We start from the raw sequence: 19222 nt of genomic DNA on the forward strand, positions 1-19222 counted from the left end.
TAAATGACACATGTCCTTGAACAATAATCTGAGAACTCTGCACACCATGACCCCTTTTGAGAATCCTCTTGCACATTAGCATATTAAAGCTCTTAATCAGTTAAGAGAGCCACTGATTTTGCTCTAAGCGGCTTCCCAAACTGATTTGACTAAGGAACCCCTTTTCCCACAGCAGTGGCATCTTATGGAGCACACTTTGTGAAGTGTCTCTGGAGCTGTGGGTGCCAGGCCAGGTAGTGCTCTCCTCCTGTAGAAGCTATGTCTTGTCATTTAGATTAACCCATTTAAAGATTAACCCATTTAAAACTGGTTTAATATATATGTGTGTGTGTGTGTACACACACACACACACACACACACACACACCCCTTTGCAACAGAGCTAAAAAATCTGATCTTAGATCATAAGGAAAAAAAAGAAGAAATCCTATCATAGGATTCATGGCTTTATCAGCAGAAGTAGCTGGAAGTCCCAAGGAAGAGCAGAAGCGAAGAGCAAAGAGGGATGGAAATATTCCTTTTTTATGTACCCAATCCACAAAGGTCTCTCATCTCCCTTTTCTGCCTCAACTGCCTTACTTATTCCCTCATGGGTTGGTTTAACCTGATCTTAAGGATTAAGAAGCATTAGGTATAGGACATAGGTAGTAACATATGCCAATAAACAGTTAACTTTTTGGTAACAAATCCAGTTTTGATTTTTCTACTAACAAATTTGCTAGGATGCTGCAATAATTGCTGATGAGTATTAATTGGTAACTTTTCATAAGGTAACTTGCACATCTCAACAAATGAGTGTTCACCTTATGCTGACCCCTGTCTAGACCATAAAATGCTATAGCAGGGAACTGCATAGAGCAGGTCCCTGTCTTCAGTAAGTACCTTACTTTATTTTTCACTCCCAGAATATAGCATGAGCAGGTGGTAAAACAAAACAAAACAAAACAAAACAAAAAAAAACAAAAACAAGGTTAAAGATAATAGACCTGAAAGGAGAAAACAATTTGCCCAGATTCAAAGCCATTAGATTATAGGCGAATGTACCACACTTAATCTAAAAGTTAGTCTTTGGGTCAGTTTTACTTTTTCTTCCTACAAGGTAGGAGGATGTAGCTACCCAACCACGACCTAGTTTTCTGGAGGAGGGGCCCAGTAGAAGCACATCTCCATTGATGAAATCTAATGGACCACTTTGAAGCAGCTTCTTATTCTAGATCCAGAGGTTGAAGGAGCAGCCGCGAGCACCCAACTTACTCGTCCCCCACCACTCCCTCTACTTTGTACCCAATATTCTGACCTCTGTCAGAACGGGAAGGAATGCATATGTTGGGAGTACCTCTGTGATGGTGGGCGTGACTGTCAGGATGGCTCCGATGAAGAGACTGTTCCCAGCTCTGCAACAGATCAGGTCTGTCACCATTTCCCCTTCTTAGTCTTTTGTTCCAGGTACACTGAGTCAGACTTGGGTGCATGGTGTGAATTGCCAGAGTATTTATTATCATTATACTTGCTTTTCCTTGATAAATTTTCATAGATAAAAGTCATAGTCTGTCAGAATACGGATTCTGTGAGGGCTCATTTTATGGCTTCCTCATTTCTTCAAATTTGTTTAAGCGTTCCAATATCTGCCTTTACATAGCCGGAGTCACAGAGCGACCTTGGTAGGGTTCTAACAAATCGTTCAAGTAACCAACCAAATGTAAGGTCATATTTAAACAACCTAGTTCAGCTTGCTAACCTAATTGACGTAAGAACTTTATTGAAGCTTGCATATGGATCAACTAAAATACAGAGCCCAAATAACATGCAGTCTATCTATTTACCCCTCAAACTCCAGAATGAGGGCAAGTTAATCTACTTTTGAACCTTCAGCATGACGGAGTGCATGGTGCTAGCTTTTGACCCTTTCCATTTAAGGGGTCTTCCAGTGTCTGGACAGAAGCAAGTGCACTGAGGAGAAATACCGCTGTAATGGGGCTCAGCAGTGCTTGGACTGACGAGTTGGACTGCTGGAAACCCACTGAAGACTGTTCTCTGCGCTGTGACAACAAGACCCACTGTATCCCTGAGAGCTGGCTATGTGATGGCAACCCAGACTGTCCTGACAAAAAAGATGAATAAGGATATAGTAAGTTCCATGAAACTTCCTAGAGTATTTAAGACTGTATTTCAGTTGATTCTCCTTATTCATGTAGTTATGTTCTATAGTTGCTATGATCACTGAATTAGCAGATATTGAATCATTGCTTCTAGAATAAATACAAAATGAGATTTCTACAAGTCTCTGGTCACAATATTTTTGTCAACCAATAAATATATAACCTTATTTTACGTGTTTCCATTTAAAGACAACTTAATATATATTGTTGGCTCATTAATACTGAAGTCACAGCCAATGGCACAATATGTCATGCATGAACAACGACCATCTAGCACACATATTTTTCTCCATAATGCACATCATAGACTTCTTGCACTTAGGAACAGTAGACTGCATATCAGCACTACACTCATTTTAAACAACAGAATCACCAAAAAGTACAAAAATGTGAAAAGCATGGCCCTAAAGAGACTGCAAAAAGGACACCTACGTATAGTATGAGAAATGAAATGACAGCAGAGCGTTGCCTTGTTCCACCTCAACTGGAAACACATGTGTCAGGCAACTCAGTACTTCTGCCACTTTGTATATCTTGGGAAATAACCATGAATGTGTGGGAGTATTGATTTTGGGGGTTACAAATAAATTTTAGCAAGGAGGAGAATGTGCAAATACTGAATCCACAAATGAGGACTGACTGTAGTTACTGCAGAGTTAACAAACTAAGATGAAAGTTTCTGAGTAAGAGGGGATTTGGAGATCATGCTGCAACATTCTCCTTTGCATGAAAAGAAGATTTCTGTAAGTGGAAAACAAATCTTCTACCGAAATAAAGGATTATTTCTTACCGAGCTAAAATCTACCTCCCTGAAGATTTTAATTTTGGTCCTACATCTTCTCATGGGATGGGCCATCTCATTCGTAGATGTCATTGCTGTCTCTTTATTTTTAGGGGATACATAATCTTTATTTGTATTCTTCCTAATGACACGTTTCAAAGACCTTAATCATGTTGTGAGATTAGACTAGAAGAGAGAATGTGGAGAATTGAAGTGGGAAGGAGAGGAGTCTGGGTAAGGTATCATGATAGATTTGGATGTGGAGGCAACTGGGTATCTACAGCATATGACAACTTGGGCTGATGAGAAGGACATCGGGAGGAAAGAGACATGAGAAGGAAGTAGGGAGGAACCCAAAGTATAAATTACTTTTCAATATGTATTTACAGTTTTGCTGAGGACCTGACCCTTTTTCTTGAACCAATTCAAGCAACTTCTATCTGTAAATTATATACATAATTTACATAAATTATACATAAATTATAGAATATATTGGGTATTGTGGGGAGATTTCTTTTTTCATGGATGATATTAAGGGGCCCAGAGGAAAATCCCACTATCCTTCCTAGTCCAGTGTCTCATCCTTGTCCCTCAGTCTTTGTTCGTAGATGTCATTGCTGTCTCTTTATTTTTATGGGATACATAATCTTTATTTCTAGGACAGAGAGGATTTTCTGGGCTAGCTTGGTAGGCCTTTTCTGGCCTAGCACTGTACTTGAACTATCTCTCTGCCCTAACGCATGCTGAGGCTTAGTTCCCAAGGTGACAGCAGAAGACCAGGAGTCTTCAAACCACTTCATTTGCCATCGATTCACTTCTACATCTGAGTTCTTACTTAATGCTTTATTTTTCAGTTCATGAAAAATGCAGCACATCTGAATTTAGATGTGAGAATGGCCAATGCATATCTTATTCTCTGCATTATGATGGGAACTGAGACTGCCTGGACCACTCAAATGAAGATGGCTGTCCTGTTTCCTGGCCCCTGCAGTGCCCATCGGGGCAGGTGAAGTGCCCCCAAAGTGGAGAATGTGCGTTGGCAGAGTGGATATGTGACCATGACTTAGACTGCAGAGATGGAAGTGATGAGAAGGTAGCCCAGTCTTCTTGCAGAAAAATAAACTAGATTTCTAATCACAGCAGTGACACACACGTCCCTATAAAAAAACTCGAGAAATCAAGAATAGAGAAGTTGCCCATAATTACTCCCCAGAAGGCCACTCGTAATTACACCAACATGTCCAAAGTTTTAAGATCCTCCTGTTGAAAGTTAAACTTTTAAGAGGTTTTTTATTGTAGGTTTATAAATGTTACGCCTTGATGGCCATGGCTTAAATGTCCTACCCAGAGAGATGCTTAGCTCTTCCCATAAAGTATGTTGAAGTTACCACATTGTGTGAGATACAGCCTGGGCTTGAAGCCTACCGCTTGCATTTGACCTTAAGAAAGTACTTACTCCCAAATGCTTTATTTACTCATTAGTAAAATTGGTTTAAGGTGTGCCTTGTAGCACCTGAGGGGTCAAAAGTAGATCTAAAGGCTCTGGGATATAGCATATGCACAGATGTTCCCTCCCTTCCTCTTGTACATTCTGCTCCAGACCTGAGTATCCAAGGCAGATTAGGTAAAAAATATGTTGTAAATATTAATGTACTAGGATGTGAGTTAGACATGGTGGGAAGAATTCTAGAGAAGAGTTTCTGGAGCAGATTGTTTTGTTTATGCTTCTTAAATTAAGACTTCCTGGTTTGACAAAATAAGACATTTCTTCCCTCTTCCCACTCACATTTGTATCACCAAGAACTCTTCCTATAAATTCCAGCTACAGAAAGAGTTTCTTATGATTCCTGTCACCTCCAAGTCTTTAGGCTCTACCTGGCTTGATTGCAGAAGGGTCTTGAGAGTTGTCTCATAAACAGAGACATCCTCTTCCCCTAAGAACCCTCTCCTGGGTGCTGAATGTAGGCATTGCTAAGTCTCTCACTGTCTCCTCAGGATTATGACCTTGAGGAGCTTTGGTGTGGCTCCAGGCAGTGATCCTGTGCCAGTGGAGACCAGTGTGTGCCTGATTTATGGTGCTGCGATGGGCAGCGTGACTGCAGGGATGGCAGCGACGAGGCCGGATGTGAGTGTGGGGGGCTCACACTAAGGGGGAAGGCAGATGGCTTCAAGAGGCACCTATCTCTTGCTTCTGCTTAGCATGAGAAACCAACTCAGCAATCAAATGCTACAGGACCTGAAACTCATTCCTTTACCAGAATGGAGGCATCTTGTACACAAGGGCAGCCTTGCTGTGGGAGGGGTGTTTGAGGAGTAGACCATGAAAGTAGAAAGTCATCCTCTCCGGGCTCTCCTAAGAAGTGCCAGAGTTCTGAGTTCCGGTGTCACTCCTACACCTGCCTCAACCTCAGCCTTGTGTGCAACGGGAAGGAGGACTGTGCAGATGGCTTTGATGAACATAGAAAGTGCTAATCATCAGCATGCAGCCAAGCACAGTGTTCCCACACCTGCTACCAGTCCCCACGTGGGCCTGTGAGTTCTTCAGTTACTGTTTTCTAGCATCTCTAAACTTTGTTTAGTGAAAGAGGGCAAATTCCTCATTCAGGCTCTCCCTGACTGCTCCTTAAGGTCTAAGTCAGGGGTCCCCAGCCCCTGGACCGCAGACTGGTATCAGTCCTAGCCTGTTAGGAAGCGGGCTACATAGTAAAAGGTGAGTGGCCAATGAGCAAAGCTTCATCTCCAGTGTTAGCATCACTGCCTCAGCTCCACCTTAGATCATTGGGCACTAGATTTTCATAGGAGCACCAGTCCCTGGTGCCAAAAAGGTTGGAGACCACTGCTCTAAGTCTTACATGAGAGAGCTGTCCTGACCCATCTACTGATGGCTCTGTGCCTGAGCATTTCTGGGCTTCTGGTGAGTCCTTTCTAGTTCCTTCCCTATTCTGTGTCACCACTCAGCCTTCAGAAACTCTACTACAATGGTTTTTTCCCACCTCAGCTGTGAACTCTGGTTGACAGGGCTAAGCAAGAAGTTTTTGTGGAAGTCCCTTCCATACGAGTATTTCTAATGGGACTGGCCTTAAATTGAGGACTGCTCATGCATTCTACTAGCATTATTAGTTGGCTGAACATAGGGACCTTGGTTCTGATGGGCAAGTAGAAGAAAATTATGTTCTGATGTCTGGTCATAGAAACATTGCTATTGGTAGACAACCAGTTCTGTTAAGTCTATGTACCTCTTCACTCACCGATTATGCTGGGGTTCTATGTGTCCTCATCTGAACTTGGACACCTTTGATAACTCCGGACACATGGTGGTGGCAAGGGAGTGAGGTGTGTGGGAGGACTGATAGGAAGAGAGTGACTGTATTCAAAATAAAGTTGGTCCTGAGAACCATTTGAGTTGCTGAAATTGAGTGTATTGCCATGGGCTTTTTATAGCAAGGTCAAGGCCTTTTTATCAATGTTGTACTGTCTTCATAAAGTCTTAATGTTTTCCAACTTCTTTCAGGTATATGCTTGTAAGCAAGGCTTTGAACTGAAAAATAGTGGCCGAATCTGCAAGGATGTGGATGAGTGCCAGAAGCTGGGTAGTCGGCCTTGTAGTCAGACCTATATCAATACTGAGGGTTCCTATAGTTGTACTTGTCATGCTGGCTACTCACTGGAGCCTGATGGCCATGCCTGTAAAGCAACAGTAAACTGGAGCTGGGGATATCTCCTAGGCCCTGGATCATAAGCTTCGAAGTCTTAAATCTTCCAAGAATACCAATGCAAATCTCTTTTTCTCAGGTCTTAAATGCCCCAGCCTGCTTTACCTGTCTTCAGGGCAAGCCTAGCACAATCCCAAAGCACACTTTTTATACTTTGTATTTCATACTGAATTCGAGTCTGAAAGTATGTACTAATTAAGGCATTATTATAACTTATTAGTTATAATAAAACCATAACTCTGGCCTCTGTATCCATGGGTCAGCGTCATCTGAAGTTATTATAAGTGTCTAAAGTCCTGACAAGCACTTCTTTCCTGCCCACCTACCTCCACAATATTTAGTTAGAAGTGTGGTTTCTAATTTAAGCTAATCATACCTTTTATGCGAAGTATCTTAAAACTGTGGGTATTCGCTTAACCATTACATCAAGAGAAGGGCTACCTAGATACCAGATGGCTGGTATCATAGCCCTGGCAATGAGAAGGCAAAGACTACTTTGTCCTCTAATTCCCTAGCCAATGCTGGGTTTCACTGTTCAAACCCTAAGGCCATACTGGAAGCACTTCTCATTCAATAGGTACTGAACCAATCCTGCTTGTGGCAATTCAGTGTAACCTACTCCTCTATGGATCGCGGAGCTTTAAAGAAGATATTCTGGTAACTACAGACAAGAACCTGATTATTTCATCTATTGACTACGACTTAATGGATCAGAAGGTCTTCTGGACAGACCTCGGTGCGGAAGGTATTAAGTGGATAAGCATGGACACAAAGAAGAAAGGGACTGTGGTGAAAGGTATGTCCCTTCATGTAGGGCAATTTCTCATCTTGCCCTGACTAAATACACATAGCATAGAAAATATAATGAGTGGCCATTAACGTTCTAAACATTGGTTTAATTATATCTCCTTAGCTAAAGGAATTAAGTCTTGCAAGTTGGTTAGAAATTGAAATATGCATTGTCATCTCAATAGACACAGGAGTCAACCAAACTATCAGCCAGTGACCAATGTTTGTAATGGCATCTTCCTCTACAAATAGTACTTTGGAGCATTTTAAAGAAGACTGCTCTGATGGAGATGCATTTACTAGTTGAAAAACTAATTAACATGGCATGCTAGTTTGATGCCCATGAGCTCAAACCCAGTAAAAGCTATAATTTAAGCTAAGTACACATGTTGAATGGTTTCCTCTCTTCAGGGATAAAATCAGATTTTATAGTGGTAGACTGGATTGCGAGGAATCTCTACTGGATGGATGGGACAGCTGGCCAGATTTTGGCGATTCAGTTGACTGCTAATTGGAGATTAATTCCCCCTAATTCTCCTTAAAAAGGCTACATGTATGAGTTCCCCAAGTACACACTGGTGTGACATTCATCCGTAATGGTTAAAAAAAAAATCTGAGTACACGATTGTCCTCAATGATGACCTGAACCAACCACTGTCTTTGGCTTTAGATCCCCTAAGTGGGTGAGTGCAGTCATCACAATTACTGGTCAAGTCCTTTAGGCTTGTTTTTCCTCTTTAGTTCTTCTTTGGTTGTGTTCACTGGACACAGAACAAGTGAATAGAAACCTTTTCTGACTTTACTTCAGGTTTTATGGTGATGTGGATCAATCACACACATAGTAATTTTAAAATCTTCTGGAGAAAGTCCTTTATTTCAGTTAAGCGAGATATAAGTTGCTCATTTGGTGGCCCACCTATACTTCCTTTGCCAAAATTAACAAATATACTTCTGAATGGAGAATTTGTATGGCTTTAATATTGCAGGAGGAAGGAGAATGGAACTAGAGATAGTGTTTAATTTACAATAATGTGCTTGGTGGTGGGGGGTAGGGGGGATGGATAATTGTGTGTTGGGGTTGAACCTGGGTTCTTCTATCTAGAGTCCTTTCTCTCAGTAAAGGGCCAGGAACTTAAGAGACAACATTTCCTACTTGGCAGAGCCAAGCCTTCATTAGGACAGCCATATGTGTATTGAATGAAAAAATAAGACAAAGCAAAACTCAGGATTCAAAGGTAACCCAGATTGGGCACCCTATCTCTGCTTTTTAAACCTTTATAATACATTCAACCAGGAATCTATTAACATGGTCCTCAGGAAACTGGCAGTAGTTTCTGATGCATCTAATAGCTTGTGGCCAAGAACAAGGTCTGGGGCACAAGTCTGTTTGTGGAACTAGCCTACTTTCCAGCCCGGAAAAGATTGTCAGATTCCACAGATATTTTCCATGCCTTAGGGAGTACTGAATTCCTTGCCTTCTTGTACAACTGTCATGATATTTTACCCCAAAATGATGACTAAACAACCACCAGAAAATATCAAGGGAAACCTTTTACTACTTCACAATTATGCTTATGGAATAGACCAAGTTTAAGTTTGAAGAAAAAATAATTAGGCTGCAAATCACTGTTTTAAGGAATTAATTGATGTTATTTTTTGTGAGGTAATACTTTATCTCAAAGCTGACTTTTATCCACATAGGTTAATGTACTGGTCTGAAATTGGAGGAGAGCCCCACATAGAACAAGCTGGAATGGATGGTAGCAGCAGAAAAGTGCTCATCAGTCAAGGTCTTGGCTGGCCAACTAGCATAGTTCTTGACCAGTTGAGTTGGAAGATATTCTGGTCCGATGACAAATTTCACTGTATTGGTTCTATCAATCTAGATGGTACCAGTATTAGTGTAAGTGTTCTTTTGGCATTAGGTTTGTATGAAGTGCCATGTGCCTTGTGTAAAACTCATTTCAGAAACCTTCACCATTTTAGATGTTACAGCTCACACAAATCAAGAGCCCCTTTTCGGTCGCTGTATTGGAAGATGAAGTCTTCTGGTCTGAGATGAAGACAAGAACAATACAGCATATGAAGAAGATGACAGGCAAGAACAGGGCTGTCCTCATCAAGCATTTTGAACAGCCTAACGGACTCAAGGTCTATAATGTACTCTTCAAAATATTCCCCCTAATTCTCCTTAAAAAGGCTACATGTATGAGTTCCCCAAGTACACACTGGTGTGACATTCATCCGTAATGGTTAAAAAGCAAGATTTATTCATCTGCTATTTTTAAGGATTTACTAATGTGTGGTGACATCTAGCTGTTTTCTTCCAGATAATGCATGAAGTGCTACAGCCTAGGTCTTCTAATCCTTGCCTGGATACTGGATGTTCTCACTTGTGCCTTCTGAGCGCACAATCCAAGGGAAGCTGTCATTGCCCCATTGGATTCTTGCTTGCAGATGATGGCATCAACTGCATTCCTATCAAGGATTCTGCATTTCTATTCCTTGCGTTGCCCACAGTTATCATACAGGTACCGTCCATAGGCTTTGTCACATGTCAGCGCTTAGGTTATGTTCTATTGTAGACTGAGTAATTTAAATTCTTCATATGCAGTTATAAATAGTAGGGGCTCTTTCCTTTGAATATTCTTCAAATACAACTTAAATTTTGGTATTCTCTGTGTGCTGAGAGCTATGATGACCAAAATAAAGTAGCTATGAAATGAAGACCACTCCTATTTAAATTCCTTTAAGAAATGCTTAGCACACCAGAATACAGCAAGGTTTGTTTAGTTTAGTTTATTTAGACAGTGTTGTTTAGTTGTCAGAGCACTTAGCCCATGACATAGAGTAATTCCAAATAAAAGCTGTGTTCTAGTACATTTTGTGGGGGTGGGGTAAGTACATTTTGTGAGGCAACTTTTCTTAAATCATAGGATAAAAGGCACTGACAAGCAAATCATCCCTAATTTATATCATCTAGAGGACTTGTCAATTTTGGCATTTTTAAATGACAAAACAAACTTTGGAGTGGAAGATCGACTTTAGTTTCAGTAAGATCTTAATAGTAGAGTCTCATGTAAAAGGGAGGGCCTTTAGCAGAGGAGTAAATCTTTAAAACATATGAATTTGAGGAATTTTAAGTGAAACTCCAGGAAGGGAGAGAAATAACTGCTATCTACTTTTAGAAGACAGAATATATGAAAAACTAAACTTAAGTATCTTAACATTAATGCAAAATCAAGATGACAAATTAGACTAGACTCAACTGGTACCATCTACCTGACTTCTTTTTTTTATAGATTTATCTGAAAAATCTAGACACTTTACTAGGACAATCAACTTTACCAGAGCATAGGATACTTCCTGTTACCACTGTGAACCATCTGACATCAATGGACTGCCTTGTCCAGGAGAAGGCACTCTACCTTTCAGAGTTGGATAATCGTGATATTAGGCAACTGAGGCTCAAAGAATCTGGAAATCTGTCTTGGAGGAGAATCATATCTGCAGAAGGGACAGTAATCAACCTTTCTGTGGACTGGTTGAGTGGAAACGTATACTGGATTGACAGTGAGAATCCTCACATCAGTGTAGCTTCTTCAGAAGGCCAGTATTTTACTGTCTTGTTCAGTGAAAATCTTTACTGCCCAACCTCTGTTGTGCTCCATCCAGCTACTGCAGTCATGTGGTTTGTGGATCTGGGTTCCCAGGGTGACGCTAGGCGTGGTGCCAGCATTGAATGTGCCTCTATGGATGGCAGCAGGAGGAGGGTGCCGTGGCAGGAATCTCAGGTCCCTGTGGGCTTGACCTTTTCAGATTCAGGGACCCAAATATACTGGGCTGATACTGGTAAGCAATTATTACCTATACCCTAAATGTGAGTCTGAGGGACCTTAGCCAGATGAAATAGTGATATTCTACTCTCTGGTCTTCAGCCATGACTTCAAATAGATTTTCAATCTGAGTTTATAATTTTCTGCACCACCTTTCAAACAAATACAATCATTCCCCAACCCGAGTAGCCTATAACAGACCACAGAGTCATGCAATAGCCCCTTCATGAAGGAATAAAATTGAGAACTTAACAAATATGCATGAGCAAACCTTTGTGTATCACTATTAATGTAGAATGAATGAGAAACTGGTCTTCAGAGAATGCATGGCAGCCAGTGCCTTCCTGGAGGGGAGGCTGGGCAAGACATAAAGAGCTACAGGATAGAGCACAGCTGTTTTGGGCTAGGCGAAGTAAACTGAACCTCTCTTTCTAGGGAGAGGACTCATAGAAAGTATTCAACAAGATGGCTCTAGATACAGAGTTGATTGCAGAGGAATTCTGGGCCTTAACCACTTTACATACGGCAAAGGCATGATGTTCTGGACAACAATTGATGATGGTATGTCTTAATTCTACATCTGATTGTCTTTGTGATCTGAATTTACTCCTCAGCATCTACAGTGAATGTGCTACTGCTTAGCACTGACCGTTGGCAGTATTTTTCTTTTGGAAGACTAGCTGAACAACTTACCTGTTCTAACATGTATGTGTAACAGTGATTCTGTGACTTAGAGGAGCTTTGACTTATTTGATTATTCTTTATATGAATATATTTAGTCCTGTGCTGCCTGAGATTTGTGGCATTCATATGAGGCTCTCTACTTTGGAGGACACCATAGTATGGTAGAGAGAAAACTGGACCAGAAAGAGAAACTAGGTTGTATAACTTTTCCATCAGTCAGTAGCTAGTAGCTGTAACATCTTACCTGTAAAATGAAGACAGTACCTGCTTCAGTTGACTAAATACATACAAAAGTACTGAATGAATTATAGAGCATTCTATATTTGTAGGGTATTTCTAATATATTCAAAGAAATTGTCCTAAAGCACAGTGCTCTAGTATATTATTTCTGGCTAGAGTCTAGATTTGCTAAAACTGGAAAATGCTGTGTAAGATAAATCTGATTCTTTTTATTTCCAAATGCTGGTCCATTGATCAGTTGGGCTGGCCACATCAGAATTACAAAAAGCTGTCAAGTCCTACCCCAGAGATGCTAATTTATTAGGTCTGTGGTAAGACCTTGGTCATCTATTTTAAAATCCCCTGGTGACTCTTGTTGTAGATAAGTCATTTTCAGAAATAGAACAATGTTTAAAATCATTATTCATCAATTGTATGGATTGCATTTAAGTGTCACAGATCTTAATTTTCTATCTTTAGATATCTGGACATATGTGAATATGTTCAATTTGGCTTATTAACACCTGATTTATTTTGGAAAAAGATATAAAATGTTTTCTATTTATCTTGAAGTTTCTTCTCAGAAACAAGATTTAGAAAAATACATGTCTCTTCTGCAAAACTCTGGTTACTCAACTGGAGTTTATACAAACAAGTGTCTGTTTTCATATTGAGCAATGCTCTTTGCCCAGGAAATCTTAAAATAAAATTTCGCTTTTGTTAATGATTGTCCACTGGTTTTGTTTCAGCCCAAATCACTAAAGTTTGGTACAGCAAGGCAGAACTCTCAGAAAACCAGTGGTTCTAAGTAGATCAGAAGATTGTGGATTTAAAAGTTTACAGGAAGCAAACTTGCAATGATTATGACAATGCTGAAGTCTATTGAATTTCCCTATGGAGGGGATGCGCCATCCTGCAATATCTCCTTGACATATCTTTGTGTTTTCCATTAAAATATTTCTCTGGCAATTCCCATAGATCTGCATAACTCTCTTGTTTTTATGCAGTTGTACACAGTCTGGTTCTGGTATATAACTAGTCCTGTTACTTATCTAGCAGACATAATAATGGTAAGTGTATGGGCTAGGGTTTGGTAGACCTGGGTTTTATTTTAGTTCTCTTATTGCATATTAATTACAATAGTGTTATAATCAAAATCTCCTTTTAGCTCTAATGTGGTTGTGGTATTAATCTTCATTCTACTCGTTGTCACTTGTACCTACTTGCGATATTTCCTAATCCTTGAAATATCAACTTGAGGGATGCTCAGATGTTTTTCTCCACCCTTCTTATAGACACAAATGGAGTGCCTAATTGCATGTTTGGGGAGGATGATGATGGCCTTAGTTAAAGTAGTAATGTAAGAAATCTGTTCCTAGTGGAGAATAACACCAAATAATGTAAGCTCAAATAGTTAACCATATCTACCATGTATGATGAGTATATTAGTATGATGAGTATATTAGTCTTAAGAGAATGCTGCTCCATTGCTATATTTTTGAAAGCTCACCTTTATAAACTGGTATTAGTCATGTTTAAACTCCTCCTGTCTTGCCTTTGTGGGGAGAACAGTTTTAGAATTCTTCAGTGTGATAATGGTCACACAAGTGATGATAATCTATTACTTAGTTCTGAGTACCATAAGGAAGTTCTCTGTCACCATTAAAGTAGATTTTATCTGTACTACACACATATCTATTCCACAACTTCTGGAATATGTCAAAAGGTAAAACCTCACTAGAAGTTAAAGTTTACGACATAAGCTTTGGAGAACTATGGGAAGCTATAAATGGCTGACTAAATCAGACTCTTTGGTTTTTTTCCCTTCCATCCTCATCCTTACTTCTGGCAACCAATAATCTGTAATTTTGACTCTTAGAGGGATAATGGAGTCTACAGTCCCCATGTTTTCATTTAAAGAAAGCTTTATTTCTAGGACCCATCTAGTTCTGATCTTCAGTGCTTGGTGTGAGAGGAGAAAACTCATAATGGGGTCTTGAATGAGCCAGAGTTCACCTCCAATTTTCTTAAGCTGGTTCCTTGTCTGAACTCCTAGGTTTCTAAAGCCATCCTCATCCATAAAGAAGAGTCATCATTCACTTGGTACCTAGTGGACTAAAAGGAATTAAATCGAAGAGCTGTCTCCTCTGGGAAAAACATCTGGGTCCTGTAACTCTAATAGTGTATTTGCAGAAAATTTGCAGAAGACCCTTCTGAAAAAATCTAAATTAATATATTTTTTTTGGACAGGGGGTGAGATCCACAGGTAGTAACAGCTGCTCGAAAAACAATGGAGGATGTGGCCATATTTGTTTACCAAATCCTGAAGGACAGACTTGTAAATGTTCCCATGGGTACTACTTGGCTGACACAAATAAATGTATTAAAGCTGTCCAGTGCTCTGCACCATTGCAATCCTGTAAGGATGGTCGGCAGTGCATTTTCATGGAGCAAGTTTGTGATGGTCAGGCTGACTGTCTGGATGGATCTGATGAAATGGGCTGTGAGTAACTCCTAGCCAGGACCCACTGTTCATTACCATGAATGACTTACTTTAAGTAATATCTAATTCTATAAATGTGTTAAGGAATACAAGAGAATGTGTATAAAGCTGTCATATTAGTACATAACACTATTGTGTTTGTACTTAAATGCGGACTGTAGGTGGTTGTTATAAAAATCCTGTGCCAAATAGTGCCTTTGTGGAAAGGTGTTGTCATGGCCAGTCAGCTGACAAATTACAAAATCATAGCTGCTTGTAACATAATTCTATAGCAACAGCTCCAATGGTATCCAAGTCCTGTGAGCTATAGAATTAAAGGGGCAGTGGGCTTGGTACTGAAAATGGTGATAACTAGTAAAGAAAAAGATTTAGGAAAGGAATCTTACTGTGAAGAGTTCTCAGTGACTTCTCAATTTAATTCTAATCTTCCTAAAACCTGACTAGCTGAAAGACAAGTTATTATTGCTAATCACTTCATCTTAAGTAGAAAAGATGGATTTTCCCAGAATTGATTCTATGGTCTTGCAAATAGGATGGTTTTGTTGAAAACCCTGTGTTGGCAGTGACTTAAGGAGGAGGGTCAACAAGTGAAAAATTTATCACCTTCATTACCTGGTTTTAAAACTAAACCAGAAACCTAACATGCCTTCACTTGCTCTTCCATTCTTGGTGACTTAAGCCTGAGAGTTGGCTCTGCTCCTTAATAATTATTTTACTCTGAATTTTACATAACTTTTTGGATGGTACTGGGTGTATGAAGTTAGACTGGCTTCCTCTGGATATACCTTACCATGAGAGACCCTAAACTGCCCAGGATTGGATACTCCTTTGATACCAGCTTAAGGCAGATGCAAGAAGTAATTTTATTGCTGAATACTACTGTCTTCCCTCTCCATAGTTTGGTCTTTAGTGTTCACGTGAGGAATGATACTTGTGCCAACAATAATAAAGAATTTGGTAAAATGCCATAAACACAAACATAACTTCAGGTTCCTTTTTGGTTAGAAGGACACTGTTGCCTGCTCTCTGCCTAATGTATGCCTCTCCCATCACCACCACTGGAATTGATTCAATATTTGCAACTTGTAAATCTTGCTAAACTTACTGACTTTAAACCTGCAACTTATAGATCTTGGACTCAAAAAAATTTTAAGTATTTATAGGTAAACTTACATTTAAAAAAATCTTTCTAGTCTATACATTTACTACCTAGATCTACCACAGCAATCCTTATAGAAATAAACATTATTGTAATGGAATTTGCCTTGGCTAAAACTGTGTATGCCATTATCTAATAGTAGATTGTTATGATAAATAGACTGGACCTGAAACCAAACATTTTAAGTGCTTTAAAATATGCAGTTCTTCTTATATAAATATTTAATTATTTTTTGTTTAGTCAAAAGTAATGGTAGTAATTTATGATCTCATACATTCAAATTTATTTGGTTAAGTCCATTACAATTCTTGTTCTTCTGAAATAGCTCTTAACTGATAAATATGTGTATATACTCACACTCATACCTACTATTTTTATAGGTGCTTATCCAGATAAAATTCACTCAGTACCAACACCTGAAAAGCCAGAAGCTGGAAAAATGGTGAATTTGAAAGCTGCTCAACCTCTCCAGGCTACCAAGCCCACCTAGGCCAGTTATCTGGGTCCAGAAGGGATGAATTATCCTGTCAGAAAAACACTGATCCCTCCAATTCTCGCTAGAGAAAGCAAGACCTCAGAAACCAAGGAAAGAGGGGAGTCTGTTCAGCCCAAGGACTCACAGAGGCAAAACATCTGCCCTGTAGCAGTGATTTCTGTAATGGGAGGGGAATCCGTACAATGGAAGGAGAGATGAGAAAATGCAGCTGTCTGATGGAACAGGGTCAAGAGTTCTGTGAAGAGGCAGTGCATGGACCCGCCCCTGGCCACATCGCCCTCAGCTTAACCATTGGCTTATCAGTTATTCTGGTAGCTCTGGGAGCATTTGTATATTTCAGAAGAGAACATGACTTAAAAAGGTGAATAGCAATTAATGTCCTCATGAGAGAGTTTAAATTTTTTCCTCATGGGAGAGTTTTATTCCAAAGAAGTCACTTATAAAATAAGATTAATGAGTTTGGAGGTATGAATTCACTCTAGAAACTTGTCCTCTGGAAAAGGATTTAGGTGATGAAGTAGGCTTCCCTGTTAGATAACCTGGGAAAAACAAAAACAAAACAGAGACTATCTCTTTGGGTGAGACCTGGGACAAACAATATTATTGTAAGTGGCAGATAAAATCTGACTAAACCAGCAGTCAGTGGCACAATCTCAGGGATGAAATGAGATTTCCCACCAATGAGGCAGAGTTAGTGCTAATGATTATTTGGAGGAAAAATTAGGTGTATTAGTTTGCTAGAGCTGCTATAACAAATGCTACAGATTGAGCATATTAAACAGAGATTTATCTTCTCACAGTTCTGGAGGCTGGAAGTCTAAAGTCAATGTGTCAGTGGGGTGGATTTCTTCTGAGGCCGAGGGTTTGTTTCTTCTTGAATTGTAGGTGCAGACTTCTCCCTGTATCTTTACATGATCTTTCCTCTGTACATGTCTGTGTATAGTCTCTAATTCTACAAGGACGCCAGTAATTTTGGCTTAAGGCTCATACTAATGACCTCATTTAATATAATGACCTCTTGAAAGACCCTATCTCCGAATATGGTCGCATTCTGAGGTAGTGGGGGGTTTATGACTTCAACATATGAATTTGAAGGGAACACATTTCCGCCCATAACAGGAGGTAAAATGAAAAACTTAGGAAAAATTTAAAGCGCAAGTGTTAAGTTTGGTGTAATAGCAAGAGATTCATTGGATTGAAGAAACGAACGAGAATAACAAATTGATGATTTAGAGTAGGAATGATTACAAAACAAGCTTTAGAGTGGGAAGATACAGTAATTGAAGAAACTGATTAAATACACATATTGGGAAGGGACATTAAACAACCTATGTATCAATAAATCTAGAGCTGATCAAAGTTTTATAGGTTACATGTCTGTCCAGCCTTCACTTTATAGACTGAAGAAAAGACCAAGAGGAGTGATTTGTCTTTGCCCAAGGTAACACTGGTTAATAGCTAACTGGTTAATTATTAAGATGACTAATACGCTACCCTTGGGGTTCTGATTATCACCTTAGGTTTTTCTACCACATTAACTTGCTTGCCTAACTCACTCGTGTCCATTTGTTAATCACCTGTCCTGTGATTTGGTATTCATTGATTCCTATTATCTATTTTCCCTTGATTGAGAGAATGTATCATTTTGAGAGTTAAGTAAATGTCCAGTAACAAGTCATAATTGACTCAAGTATTATCCATTCTAGGTCATTTGCTTTGTTAAAGAGACGATTAAGATGGCATAATTCCTACAAAAGATAACCTTTGATGGGGGATGAGTTGTCCCTTTCTAATTATTCCCCAATCCCAGTTTCTATCTCAAGGAACAACTCTTTTGACTTTGTTTCTTTGATTTCTAGAAATAGTACAGCATCATCGAGAAGTTCAACCAGCCATAAGAAAAATGACCAAGAAGAAGAGATTCTAATGAACAGTGAGACTTTTGTCAATGAAGCCTATAATGAGCTGGTATGCCTAGAAGTCTTTTTGAGAAAAACAGATCGTGAGAAACAGTTAAAGAACGTCCCTTCCGAAAAATCCTAGCTGGCTGAAAGTAGGCAGTGCTAATAAATGATGCTATTATGTATATCAAGTGAATGCTCAGCAACTGTTTTGTCCTTAGACTCTATTCAATCTTTAGTTGTTCAAACCAGAGTGAAATGTGTGAGATAGTAATCAAGAAATTCAGGTTTTGGTAACTTCCATAAGGGGCTCAATTCTATTGTGGGATGGGGTGTGGGATGTTATTAGGGTTATTTGGCGTTAACCTAAGAATTTATGTTCCTGCTGTGATCTCTGATAACTTCTGTATAGCTCAACTATGTTTTTGCTTTGTTTTAACGTAGTCTGTGTTCTCTAACTTCAAGTCTCTCTTCCTATAGGAATCATTAACCTCTTTGCAAACTGACTAATCTTAGAAAAGAGGAGCTGAAAACATCTCAATAAAAATTGCTTATACATTTCATTGTGTACTGTTTTCACTTCTGAAACAGTTTGTGGTAAATACAACTTCTTATTAAAATAACTGCTTTTTAGATTGGAGGAGGTCATCTTATATGGTTTTCTTAGTAGGTATTGAAAAACCGAATATTCATAGACAGAGTCAGATTTCAGTACAATCTCCATATAATTTAGGTTATGGCTGATCCATAGAAGCTTTCTAATCCCAGTACTAGTCAGGAGTTCTGGATTTGAACCTTGGCTCTGACACCAACTTTGTTAATCTCTCTGAATCTATTTCCCCATCTTACAAATGGGAATAATCTCTCTTAAATTTTTATGTTTTAAGGTAAAGGTCAAGTTTCTACAGTGTAGTAAATGTTCAGATGTTGTTAGTTTCCTACCACTCCCTCTCTGAGACACATTTTACTGCAAAATTACTGAT

General features: G+C 39.3%; 2 protein-coding genes and 1 long non-coding RNA gene across 10 annotated transcripts; all 3 read left to right on the forward strand.

Annotated features, from left to right (window-relative positions):
• Nucleotides 1-1307: 1307 nt before the first annotated feature.
• Nucleotides 1308-4132, forward strand: LOC107195978. Its single transcript, XR_001517290.2, has 3 exons — nt 1308-1407; nt 1917-2127; nt 3794-4132. It is a non-coding gene; the product is annotated as an uncharacterized LOC107195978 (long non-coding RNA).
• Nucleotides 4133-4938: 806 nt separating this feature from the next.
• Nucleotides 4939-9130, forward strand: LOC107195980 (low-density lipoprotein receptor-related protein 4-like). The gene is made up of 3 exons (XM_015592834.2): nt 4939-5064; nt 6451-6635; nt 7228-9130. The coding sequence occupies exons 1-3, from the start codon at nt 4939-4941 to the stop codon at nt 7487-7489; spliced, it is 573 nt and encodes a 190-aa protein (XP_015448320.2). The 3' UTR covers nt 7490-9130.
• Nucleotides 7312-18802, forward strand: LOC107195964 (low-density lipoprotein receptor-related protein 5-like). Of its 8 annotated transcripts, XR_003047613.1 has the most exons (9): nt 7312-7448; nt 9143-9344; nt 9428-9592; nt 9772-9972; nt 10744-11050; nt 11713-11838; nt 16223-17779; nt 18198-18306; nt 18720-18797. XR_003047613.1 is itself a non-coding variant. In XM_025049987.1 (7 exons), the coding sequence occupies exons 2-7, from the start codon at nt 9147-9149 to the stop codon at nt 16330-16332; spliced, it is 1107 nt and encodes a 368-aa protein (XP_024905755.1). In that variant the 5' UTR covers nt 7312-7448; nt 9143-9146; the 3' UTR covers nt 16333-18802. The 8 variants fall into 8 exon arrangements, 5 of the variants coding, with proteins under 5 accessions (XP_024905755.1, XP_024905757.1, XP_024905756.1 ...); XR_003047611.1 differs by having other exon boundaries at nt 18198-18802; XR_003047612.1 differs by having other exon boundaries at nt 16223-18306.
• Nucleotides 18803-19222: the final 420 nt, after the last annotated feature.

Source organism: Pteropus alecto, unplaced genomic scaffold (assembly GCF_000325575.1).
Source record: "Pteropus alecto unplaced genomic scaffold, ASM32557v1 scaffold24, whole genome shotgun sequence".
Lineage (NCBI taxonomy): Eukaryota > Metazoa > Chordata > Mammalia > Chiroptera > Pteropodidae > Pteropus > Pteropus alecto.

Coding starts and splice junctions, on each gene's coding strand:
- LOC107195980 (XM_015592834.2), top strand. CDS start 4,939: ATGACCTTGAGGAGCTTTGGTGTGGCTCCAGGCAGTGATCCTGTGCCA. Junction 5,065..6,450: donor TGGCAGCGACGAGGCCGGAT/GTGAGTGTGGGG, acceptor AACTTCTTTCAG/GTATATGCTTGTAAGCAAGG. Junction 6,636..7,227: donor GGCCATGCCTGTAAAGCAAC/AGTAAACTGGAG, acceptor TTCTCATTCAAT/AGGTACTGAACCAATCCTGC.
- LOC107195964 (XM_025049986.1), top strand. CDS start 9,147: ATGTACTGGTCTGAAATTGGAGGAGAGCCCCACATAGAACAAGCTGGA. Junction 9,345..9,427: donor TAGATGGTACCAGTATTAGT/GTAAGTGTTCTT, acceptor TCACCATTTTAG/ATGTTACAGCTCACACAAAT. Junction 9,973..10,743: donor TGCCCACAGTTATCATACAG/GTACCGTCCATA, acceptor TTTTTTTTATAG/ATTTATCTGAAAAATCTAGA.